Source organism: Myotis myotis, unplaced genomic scaffold (assembly GCF_014108235.1).
Source record: "Myotis myotis isolate mMyoMyo1 unplaced genomic scaffold, mMyoMyo1.p scaffold_m19_p_17, whole genome shotgun sequence".
Lineage (NCBI taxonomy): Eukaryota > Metazoa > Chordata > Mammalia > Chiroptera > Vespertilionidae > Myotis > Myotis myotis.
The window spans coordinates 3,431,533-3,442,105 of record NW_023416321.1 but is presented as its reverse complement, the minus strand read 5'-3'; the positions used below and the strand labels follow the sequence as shown (position 1 = coordinate 3,442,105).

The 10,573-nt window shown below is 60.9% G+C and overlaps 1 protein-coding gene across 6 annotated transcripts; it reads left to right on the top strand.

Annotated features, from left to right (window-relative positions):
- Positions 1-1,436: 1,436 nt before the first annotated feature.
- RAB37 (RAB37, member RAS oncogene family) lies at positions 1,437-10,364 on the top strand. Of its 6 annotated transcripts, XM_036338980.1 has the most exons (9): positions 1,731-1,877; positions 4,710-4,820; positions 5,769-5,810; positions 6,297-6,363; positions 6,459-6,511; positions 7,636-7,701; positions 8,297-8,353; positions 8,432-8,508; positions 8,693-10,364. In XM_036338980.1, the coding sequence occupies exons 1-9, from the start codon at positions 1,785-1,787 to the stop codon at positions 8,796-8,798; spliced, it is 672 nt and encodes a 223-aa protein (XP_036194873.1). In that variant the 5' UTR covers positions 1,731-1,784; the 3' UTR covers positions 8,799-10,364. The 6 variants fall into 6 exon arrangements, with proteins under 6 accessions (XP_036194874.1, XP_036194875.1, XP_036194870.1 ...); XM_036338981.1 differs by lacking the exon at positions 1,731-1,877 and adding an exon at positions 1,437-1,572 and having other exon boundaries at positions 8,297-8,508; XM_036338977.1 differs by having other exon boundaries at positions 1,724-1,877; positions 8,297-8,508.
- The last annotated feature ends 209 nt before the right edge of the window (positions 10,365-10,573 follow it).

Sequence of the window (10,573 nt, the reverse complement as noted above, 5' to 3'; positions counted from 1 at the left end):
GGTCCCGGGAAGGCCTCTGAGGGGACTTGGCTCTGGGCATGGACTATTCTCAGGAGCTGCAGGGCCTTCTTTGGGGTCTCCAGCGTCCTGGGGAGGAGCCCATGGCATTTCCTGGGCGGCGTGGGTGTTTGGGAGGCCAGCCTCTGGGGCCAACAGAGCACAGGCCTGCGAGGCCACTCGGCTGGGACGCGGCAGAGTCCCGCTCATGGAAAGAGACAGGGGAAACCCCAGACACTGAGCTTGCCCGGGTCACAGGGAGGAAGGCCAGGGCCCACCACGGACAGGGCTTCCGAGTGAGGCTGAAATGTGAGCTCAGCCTCGGTGCTGAGCCCAGAATCCAACCTGACACACCAGTGCCCCCAGCTCTCCAGCCACTGGGAGCCGCTGGGCTCCGGAGTGCAGGGCTGAGCCCCAGGAGGGCGAGGCTGTGCTGACGGCACCTGAGGCCTTCCACGACTCGAACCAGGCTGGCTGGTGCTGGGCGTCCCCCACCACGGGCACATGCCCCGCCTGCCCCCTCAGCACACAGGGCCCACGGTGCCCTCAGAGTCACACTCCACTCCCTGCCCTCTTCCCACCGGTCAGACTCAAAAGGCAGAGTGTGGGCTGGACATGGGTGTGGCTACGGGTGCACAAACTCTCATTCACGCTCGGCAGATGCACGGGGTGGGACCTCCAAGTTTTGCCCCTAACCTGTGAGAAGGAAGGAAGTATGTGGTTCAATTGAGAGCCTGGCACTGCCTGAGACAGGACAGGCTGGGCTCTCCCTCTCTCCTGGGCTGGACCTTCACGGGATGTCCTGGAGACTCTGCTCAAAATGCTTCATAACTTCATGAATTCACCTGATACCAAACGATTAGGGCCTACTAATTGCCAAAGGCGGAGGGCCACGCGTGGGAAGGCCAGCCCTGCCTTCAGGAGCGCCAACTTAGACGCAGCCACAAAGGCACTGCGTCCCGGGAGTCCCAGGGTCTCAGGGCAAAGGGCGCGGGGAGGGGTGGCCCTCAGAACCCGCACAGGAGTGCCCAGCCCACCTTGCGCGTGGGATCGCAGCTTGGACTGCAGGGCGGGGAGAGCTCAGAGGCGGGGAGAGCCCGTGATGGGACATTCTGGACGCAGCCCCGCAGGTCAGGGAGAAATGAGAGGCGGTCTGCGCTAAAGGGTCAAAGTTCCAGCACCAACCAACCAGCGCCCATGGGCTGCAAGATGCATAGGTCGGTAACTAAAATTATATTCACACGAGCTCGGGCTGGGCTGCGTAGTAACAGTGAGGCTGCCTGGGCTCGAACGCAGCACCGCGAAGGTCAGGGGCGGCCCAGCCTCTCCCGGACCCCACACCCGGGGCACCTGTGGGCCGCCAGCTGGCGAGGCTCGGGCGCCGCCTGCTGGCCGCGCTGCGCAGCGACAGCGGAAACCCCGGCGCCGGTGCGCGGGTCCCAATGATGCCAGACCTTCCGTACCAGGCCGGGCGCACAGGCACTGCCGACCGTGGGAACTTAACCCCGACGGCTGGCGACTTTGGGAAGCCGGTCCTCGGGGTGGATCTGGCCCCCGCCTCAGAGCCAGAAGCCGGTCAGTGTTGCGTCGGGGTCCCGCTGCCCCCCGGGCGCGGCGCTGGCGGGCGTGCGGGTTGGCGGGGCAGAGGGAGGAGCCTGGCGGGGTCCCGGCAGGGGCGGGGCCGGTAGGAGTGGGCGGGGCCGGTAGGAGTGGGCGGGCCTAAGGCGCAGCCGTTCCTGCTCCGTCCGTCGCGCGCAGCGGGGCCAGCTCACCTCTGGTCCAGGAACATGACGGGCACGCCTGGCGCCGCTGCCACCGAGGATGGCGAGGCCCCCGAGCTCTCGCCGCCCTGCAGCCCGAGCTACGATCTCGCGCGCAAGGTGGGTGGCCACTGCGTCCAGCGCTGGGGGCGCCTGTGCGGGTGCCGAGGGCCACCCCTCCCCGCGCCCTTTAACCTGAGACCCTGGGGCTCCCGGGACCCTGCGCCTTTCTGGCTGCGTATGTCCTTCCCCCCAGCCAGGCAGCCGGTGTCCCGGAGTAGAGGCTCATCCCAACTTCTGGTACCTGAGCTGGCTCTGCCAGGCCAGGGAGAGGAAGCTGGGAAGTGACTCCCCAACCCAACTTTCTTCTGCCACTCCCGGCTAATGTGAGTCCCCGGGGACCCCCAGGCTTCTCGCTGAGGGTTAACGCTCCTGGACGCAGGCACCCACCCTGGGTGCTAGGAAGCTGGATGCCTGGACACCCAGAGAGGCCGGCCCCTGGCGGCGAGCAACGGGGTTAATGCCCTTCTCCCAGCTAAGCTCTTAGCTGAGACTTGACATGGGTTCCTTAGGCCCAAAACTCCAGCTGCCCCCAGGTTCTGCCTCTTCCCTTCCCACTGCTGCCGCTCCTTCCTCCAGAACGCAGGCCCACCTGGAGGTTTGGGAACCTGAGAAGGATCTCAGTGATTGCTCACAGGTCCCCCCACCTGGGGAGTGGAAGTCCGCTCTCTGGGCGCAGTCCCTCCACGGGTGACCCATACAGAAGCAGGCGAGGGTGGCAATGGACGCTGGTCTGTGTGCTCTCCTTCCAGGCCCTGGGGGCAGCCGGGTACCAGGGACCCTGAAAGAGGTGCAAAGGGAGCTGGGCGCTCCCAGCCTTCTCCCAGGCTCGCGTTAGGTGGGCGGGTCGGCGCCCCTCTCAGGATGCAGGGTCTTGAAAGAGACCTGCTCTTTCTGTGCCTTGGTTTCCTCCCCACACGCGGGGCTCACTAGCCAGGAGCTGGGGCCTCCGCCCCCATTGTTTCAGGGGAAGCCACTCCGCAAGTCACCCGCCCAGAGCCGTTGAGATAGGCGCCCTGTGTGGGCTCTTGGCAGGAAGTGGGCCCCTGGGCCTTCGGTGGGAGGGAAGCTGGGGGGAGCCAGCTCAGGCTGGGGGGACTGCCTGACCTCCTGGCCGGACAAGCCAATGAGCTGTTTGCTTAGGAGGTGGCAAGGCTGGGCAGTTGTTTGTGTTTAGTGGTCGGTGGCTGGCAGCGTGTGCTCAAGGCAGCTGTCATCTGTAAAGTACACAGGAGCTCACTCTCCTTCCCTCCTTCTTGGGGGCTGGGACCTACGAGTCCAGGAGCAGTGTGGCGACAGAGGGCTCCGGCCCCGCCATCTGTCCCCTGGGCCAAGCGGCCTCCACCAGCCTGGGTGCCCCAGGCCTGCCCAGGAGACTGGGTCCAGGACAGCCTGGCAGGAGCTCCTGGGGCTGCCTTAGAAGGAGGGGGGGGGCTGCAGCAGGCAGTGCCCCCCTGCACCCACTCGTCTTGGGTGCTTCATGCAACATGATTGGTCCTGGCCATTAACAGGCTCTAGAGATGCCTCAAAGAGAGTCTCCCTCCGTCCTTCTAGCCACTGTGGGAGCCATGCACAGTTCAGGAATCGTCCCAAAGCCCCCCTTCACAAGCAAGCCCTTCACAAGCCAGGACCCCAGCCTTCATCACCTTTTGCTCAGCCCCCTTAGCTTCCAGCTCAGTTAGCTCATCCCCATATCCCACAGGCTCAGCAGGAAAGCCTTTGTCAAGGTCAGAGCCTCAAGAATAACACAGGCCTAGTCCTTCTCCAACCCATTAAGCTCCTAATGGGCCAGCTGGGAAAATTCCAGCATCAGGTCCAGACCTCTGTTCTCCAATATTGAGGGATATCCGGACAGGGGGCTCGTCTCCCCGACCCCTGTGCTCCCCAGTGAAGATGAGCAGAGACTGGCCTAGCGATAAAGGGGCGGGACACACCCCTCCGCCCCTCACCCCTGCCCGACAGTGACCCAGTGATCCCAATTTGTGGCCATTTGTCCCACTTGGGAGGTTTCTGCTGAAAGAACTTCAGACTAAATGTCGCCCCACCTCGGTATAAAGTTGAATCTTTGCTGGCTCATGCAATGTTTTTTTTAAAAAAAGTTTTTTTTAATTTTAAAGAGAAAGGACAGGAGAGAGAGAAAAAAAAATATTCATGAGAGAGAAACATCAACTGGTTGCCTCCAGCACGTCTCTTACCAGGGATCGAGCCTGGAGCCCGGGCATGTGCCCTGACCAGTAATCAAACCGATGGCCTCTTGGTTCATGGGTTGATTCTCAACCACTGAGCCACACTGGCCAGGCCATGCAACCTTTTTATAAACATGTAACATCAAATAAAGAAGAAAAAAAAACATGTAACATCATCAGAAACTTCCAAATAAGTGTGGTGACCAAAAGGATAGTGAGGTTAGAATGTGCCTTTGCAAAAGCGGGGCCCCCGCCCCATCAGGTGGTGACACCTCCCTCTGCTGGGAATCCTGTCCCAAGTATTAACATTTCCTGATTTTTTTAAACGTTTATTGCCTGTTTCTCTGCCCACGCATGCGCGCAGGCACAGCTGGAACACGCAGTGCGAGGGGGTCTGGGCCCGGTGGGGCAGGGCCGACGTGTCTGAGACCGATGGGGTGGTTCTCCAGGGCCAGGGAACACATCTGGGGACCCGGTGGTGCTGACGTCTCAGCACAAGCTCCCAGGAAGTTGGGGAGGACTGAGGTCAGAGGGAGAGCCGAGAGGCGAGAGTGTGGAGGGAAGAGGTAGAGCGGTAGCAGATGCCCCCTCCCCCCATGTCAGCCTCCTCCCCTAGCCCTCTGCCTCTCTGTCCGGGGCTTCTCTCCCTGGAAGCCCAGAAATGCGCCCCAGCTCCCCATTAACTGCCTCTGCCCCCATCTCCTAGGTGATGCTTCTGGGAGACTCGGGCGTCGGGAAAACCTGTTTCCTGATCCAATTCAAAGACGGGGCCTTCCTGTCCGGGACCTTCATAGCCACCGTCGGCATAGACTTCAGGGTGAGGTGGCTGCCGGCTCTGCCTCCCGCAGCGAGCCGGGCTGTGGCTCAGACCCGGGGCACTGCCTTGCCCTCGCCTGTCCCCAGCTGCAGGACGGTGGCTCACTGCCCGGAGGGCACAAGGGCTGCCCCAGGGAAGGGACCACTGAGGTGGACCCGTGTGCGGAGGTCGGGCTGGCTCCTTGCCCGCTGCAGGATATGAACATTGAGAGACTGAGTCTTAAAGTTCAGCTCCCAGTGGGGCAGACACAGCCCCTTGCTCGGTGCCCCCTCGCCGGGCTTTCCTGGCACTCCGGGAGGCACCGCCACACCAGGTGGAGGAGCTGGGCTGGCCAGGTGGGGAGAGAGCAGCCTGCCAGGGTCCCTCCTCTCACCTTCAGGGTCCTTCTTGACAAACCAGGGTCCCCTTGCATCGGGACACTGAGGCCTCTGAGCGCTGCTCCCCCAAAGGGTCAGGGGAGTGAGGGCCTAACCCTGGCAGGGGTCCACCAGCGGTGGGGGGCGCCTCCCATGGAGGGGAAGGCAGCCCACTAGGAGGATTGGGGAGCAGCCAGAGGAGGTCCCCGGGATGCTGGGGCATCTCACCTCTCAGAGCTTGGTTGCAGGATGGGACCCAGCTCCTGGAGAGGCAGGCGGAAGTGGGGGAGGGGTGGGATCCCCAGTTCTCAGCCCTCTGCCAGGGGAGAGCCAGGCAGGTCCTCAGGCTCCCTTTAGCCTCGTATAGTGAGAACAGACAGAGAGAAGAGGGCTCCTCAGCAGGACTCTCTGGGGACAGGGGTCCACTGCCCTGATGGGGTGATCTGGCTGGGACAGCTCTGAGGCTCACCACACCCCCTCCAGTCCTGGGGAACGACCAGGACAAGACGCTCCTTCCTCGTAGGACGTCAGCAGAGCGCAGGAGCCGGGGCTGCCCTGCCCTCTGGCCACCCTGTGCCCTTTTCTCTTTCAGAACAAGGTGGTGACCGTGGATGGTGTGAGGGTGAAGCTGCAGGTGAGAGGCAGGCTTTGTGGGAGGGAGGGGAGGGGAGGGGAAGGAGGGGTGGATTGGCCTGCCCTGGCTCTACACCCCAAACCACAGGAGGCGTGGCCTGCCCCGTGCCTGGCCTGGGGTAATTTCCTGTGGGGCCCGCAAGAAGCAACAGCGGCTTTTGTTCCTTTGATGTCTGCAGAAAAAGCAGTTCCCAGGCGCCCTCCCTTCTAACAAAGGCGCTCAAGTGCCTTCAGACAAGCTTAGGCTGGCTCCTCCTCCCCTGCCTCCCGCTCTAGTCTCCTGGGCTGGGGAAGGGGCCACAGCACTGAGGAAGCTGGAGGACTCGGACCTGTCAGCAGGCAGGGATCGGCAGGTGTCAGGAGCCCGTGAGAAGCAGAGGCGCAAGGAGGTCGCCTTCCCACACACCTCGCACCACGACACGAGTTTCCTTGCCCACCCCCGCCCCTGCACCTGCCTCCTTCTGACCGTGTGTCCGTCCCTTCCTAGATCTGGGACACCGCCGGGCAGGAGCGGTTCCGCAGTGTCACCCACGCTTACTACCGAGATGCCCAAGGTGAGTCCCAGGTGCACGCCAACTCCTTCCCCAGCCCACCTGGGACACCCGCCCTTCTGCCCCAGTCCCCGTGTGACCTCTCTCTCCCCCTGCAGCCTTGCTCCTGCTGTATGACATCACCAACAAGTCTTCCTTCGAAAACATCCGGGTAGGTCGCTCTGTCCACCACCACAGCAGAAGGCAGGGCTGCGGAGTTCAGGGCTGCCTCCTGCTCTGGGGCAGGGGGTGGAGCCCGGAACGCTGCTGCCTTCGCAGATACCTGAGCTGTGACTCAGGCGTAATACGCTGCCTCTGGGTATGCGATGGGCATATGGGCATGGAGACCAGGCAGTGCTGAGCCTGATGGTGATTCATGAGTGTGCTTCATGACAAAAGTTCAGAAAGTACCCAGCTCCACCCTGGGCAATTACCCCCAGGAGCCAAGGGGAGGACAAGCAGAAAGGTCTATCCGAACATCTAGTCCAAGTTGCAAGAAATGACTCAGACGGGCAGAGTGTGTGGCTCTGTCCTCACCACCAAACTATTGAAGAAAATAGACGATCGCTCAACAAATATAAGCACTGACCCTGTGTGTAACCCCGTAAAGGTTTCCCATGCTCTCTGACCTCAAGGGGTCGACAAGCAAAGTGGGGGACAAGACAGATATAAAACAGCTTATAAAGAGAATGGAGCCCTGGCTGGTGTGCCTCAGGCAGTTGAAGCATCATGCCCTGCACCAGAAGGTCGTGGGTTTGATTCCTAGTCAGGGCACATACCTAGGTTGCGGGTTCCTCACCCGGTCAGGCACATATTGGAGGCAACCAATTGATGCTTCTCTCTCCTCTCCCTCTCTCTCTCTCTCTCTCTCTCTCTCTCTCTCCCTTGCTCCCTCTCTAAACTCAAACAAAAGAAGAGGATGGCACTCATACTGCCACTGCCAACCCCATGCTCATGGCAGACATTACTAATCAATCATCGTATTTTTTATCACTGAGCCCTTATGCGGCCTTAGAATCCTCAACGGGAAATCACTGGTGACTGCCAACTGATGTCTGAGACAAAGCTGCTGCCATCTCTATAGAACTAGGAGTCCGCTGTGTGGGGTTTGGAACCACTCAGGACTGGGGAGGCCAGAACAAGGATGCGGATACGAGAATGAATAGGGCATCGGGGTTGGAGGGGGCAGTGGGTAGCCCAGGATAATCAAATAGGGCAGAAGGAGGAGGGGCAAAAGGGAGGGGAAGAATGGCTGGGGCGCAGCCTTAGCCCGGCTCAGCTCACCCTCTCCCACAGGCCTGGCTCACTGAGATTCACGAGTACGCCCAGAGGGATGTGGTGATCATGCTGCTAGGCAACAAGGTGAGTGGTCCATGGCAGGACCAGCCCACCTGCACCTCCTCTCCCGCTGCCACAGCATTGCTTGCGCCCAGCCTCATCACTACCCGAGAGTGTTAGCTGGCTACCCTTCCAGCAAAGGACCCTTTCCGGTCTCCAGTTTAGGGGTCAGACTGTCCCGGCGGCTCAGTCCATCTTATCTGTCTGTAAGCTTTGGAACGGCCCTTGTGGGGGAAGTTTAGCTGCTGCCTGTGAGATCCAAGGCTGCCCAGCTGCTGGGCCCCTATTAGGTCACAGTAACCAGGGTCACGGATACAGAGTTAAGAGCAGAAAAGTTAGCCCCAGCTACTGTCACCCTCTGAGGCTGGGTCTCCGCGCCCTTGCCTAGGAGAGTTACCCACCTCCCCAAGAGGGAGTGAGATTCCAGGGCTGGCCGCTGGGGAACTGCTCCTGAACCAGGTGGAAACCTCTCCCGGTGCCAGTCATACAGGCCGCAGTCCCACAGGCCACCAGCAGGGGGCGGGCAGTGCCTACTCCTAGGGCAACAGATGGGCCAGAGGGGGCAGGAGAGGGGCGGTCTGGGGCTTCCTTCCCCAGAGTGACCCTCCTGGGCTTACAGGCAGATGTGAGCAGTGAGAGGGTGATTCGCTCGGAAGACGGAGAGACGCTGGCCAGGGTAAGTGGCTGCCTTGTGGGCAGGGTGACGGGTGGGGGCAAGCAGAGGCTGGCCCTGAGGACACACTCTCCCTGGCAGGAGTACGGAGTTCCCTTCATGGAGACCAGCGCCAAGACGGGCATGAATGTGGAGTTAGCCTTTCTGGCCATTGCCAAGTGAGAGCTGGGCGGGGAAGGGAACGGTGCAGGGCCAGGTGGCACCATCTGTGGGTCCAGTAGGGCCCGGCCCCTGGGCTCAGCTGCACCTGCAGTCTGAGGTCCCTTTGCCCCCGGCCATGGGAGAGGGGAGGATGCTCCCCACCCGGCTCGCTGCCCAGCCCGTTGCCTCTTCCTCTTCCAGGGAGCTGAAATACAGGGCCGGGCTGCAGGCCGGCGAGCCCAGCTTCCAGATCCGAGACTATGTGGAGTCCCAGAAGCAGCGGCCTGGCTGTTGCTCCTTCCTGTGAAACCCAAGGGGCTGAGAGACGGCTCCCGAGGCCCACGAGGATGCAGCCTGCTCCCCAAGACCTGGTTGATTCTGAGCAGCTGAGCCAATGGGGGAGAGAGTTGGGGGCCTAGTGCACAGCCCCTTCCCAACTGGGGGCTGTACCCCCACCCCTACCTTCGTTCCTGTAGCTTCCCTGCATCCCCAGGGAGGGTAAAATATATATTCAGTTTAGTGATACATAATTTAACACACACACACACACACACACACACACACACACACAAAGGGGGCACCAGAAAACCAAGGTAGGGACCTGGTGGCCTTAGCCTTCTGGTAGATACTAGGACTCGGGGGCTGGGCCTCCCTCCTAGCCATGATGAGGGCAGTAATGCTCCAGCTCGCTACCAAGGAACATGCGCTTCTGGGGCAGGAGGGCAGGCAGTGACCCTATTCCCACTCTCAGTTCAGCTGGGGAGAGGCTGAGCAGACCCGGGCCTTCATTTCTTCCAGCTCCCCAGGGAGCAGTCTCCCCCAGAAGATGGGCCCTTGTGCTGGGAGCTGCTAAACCAAAGCCTATCTCTTATCAGGGAAGATAAGCAATGTGGAGATTGGGCGGCGGCCCAGCTCCCTCCCTGGGAGGGGAAGAGAGGAGTCGCAGAGATTGGGTCTGTTTGGCTACCTCTAGCCTTACGAGCCCCCCTCCAGGAGGTGCGGCCCTTCTCCTCCTGCTCACAAGCACAACGGGGCCCTTGGGAGCATTTGGTTGCTATTCTCTGGACCCCCCTGGATCCCTGGTCTTCCTTTCCTTTCTGCTATGCCCCTGGGCACCTCAGGTCACAGTGAGAGAGAGTTGATTCTCCGGTCTCAACCCTTTGGCGGGTATGCAGTCCTCTGGCTATTTCTTCAAACAGCTGTAGTGCTTCTACTGGGGAAAGAGCCCTTAAAAAAGAAACCCCCATCTCCAGAGTAAGGGGGAAGCAAACCTGAGCAAACCTCACCCCCATGTCTTCTCCTCAACCCAAGTGCTGGCTCTCCCGATGCCCTTATGTTCTCAAACAGACCCAGGGCCCAAATTGCTTCATCTCCCCTCCTACTGAGACAGGGTCGGGAAGGAGAGGCCGCCCATTTCTGGGTTAACCAGAACGTGTGCAACACAAGGTCGTGTGGGGAAGACTGGGGAGGGGGAAGGGGCAGCAAGGAGTTTATGTGGGGCCGGGTCACACGTCTCCCAGAGCCCTGACCCCAGCAACTGGAGGGGGACAGGAGGCCTGCATGTCCCAACCTAGAGGCGCCTATGCCCTGGCTCTCCGGGCCAGGGGCAGGGGAGAGGGGCGAGAAAGAGGCGTGCGCTGGACGTGTCTGAGGCCACTGCATTTGCTTTCAAGGCAGAAATCTCGCGGTCCGAGCCGAGTCAGCAGCTCCGACTTGGGCCCTGATAAGGAAGCTCTCCGAGGCCTCTCCCAGGCAGCGCAGGGAGGAGCCTGACCTTGCCCAGGGCAGGTCACTGGGGACCCAGTCCCTCGGGCTGCTCTGGGCCTCTAGCATTTGTTTTTTTCAGAATTAAATTGCAGTATTTTGGAAAGTACATCCTGTCCACTGCTCCTTTGAGATGCGGCATGGGAGCGGGGATCATGTTGAAAGGAGTGTCCCTGCTGGAGGAACTGCCCTGAAGTGCCAAAATCATCTGATCTTCGTCCTTCAATGGCCCCAAGTAGTCACCTCACCCTTTAACAGACTGCCCGGCCTCTGTGACCAGCCTCTCCTCTGTGAGGAGCTGAAAGGAGGCTTATCTTA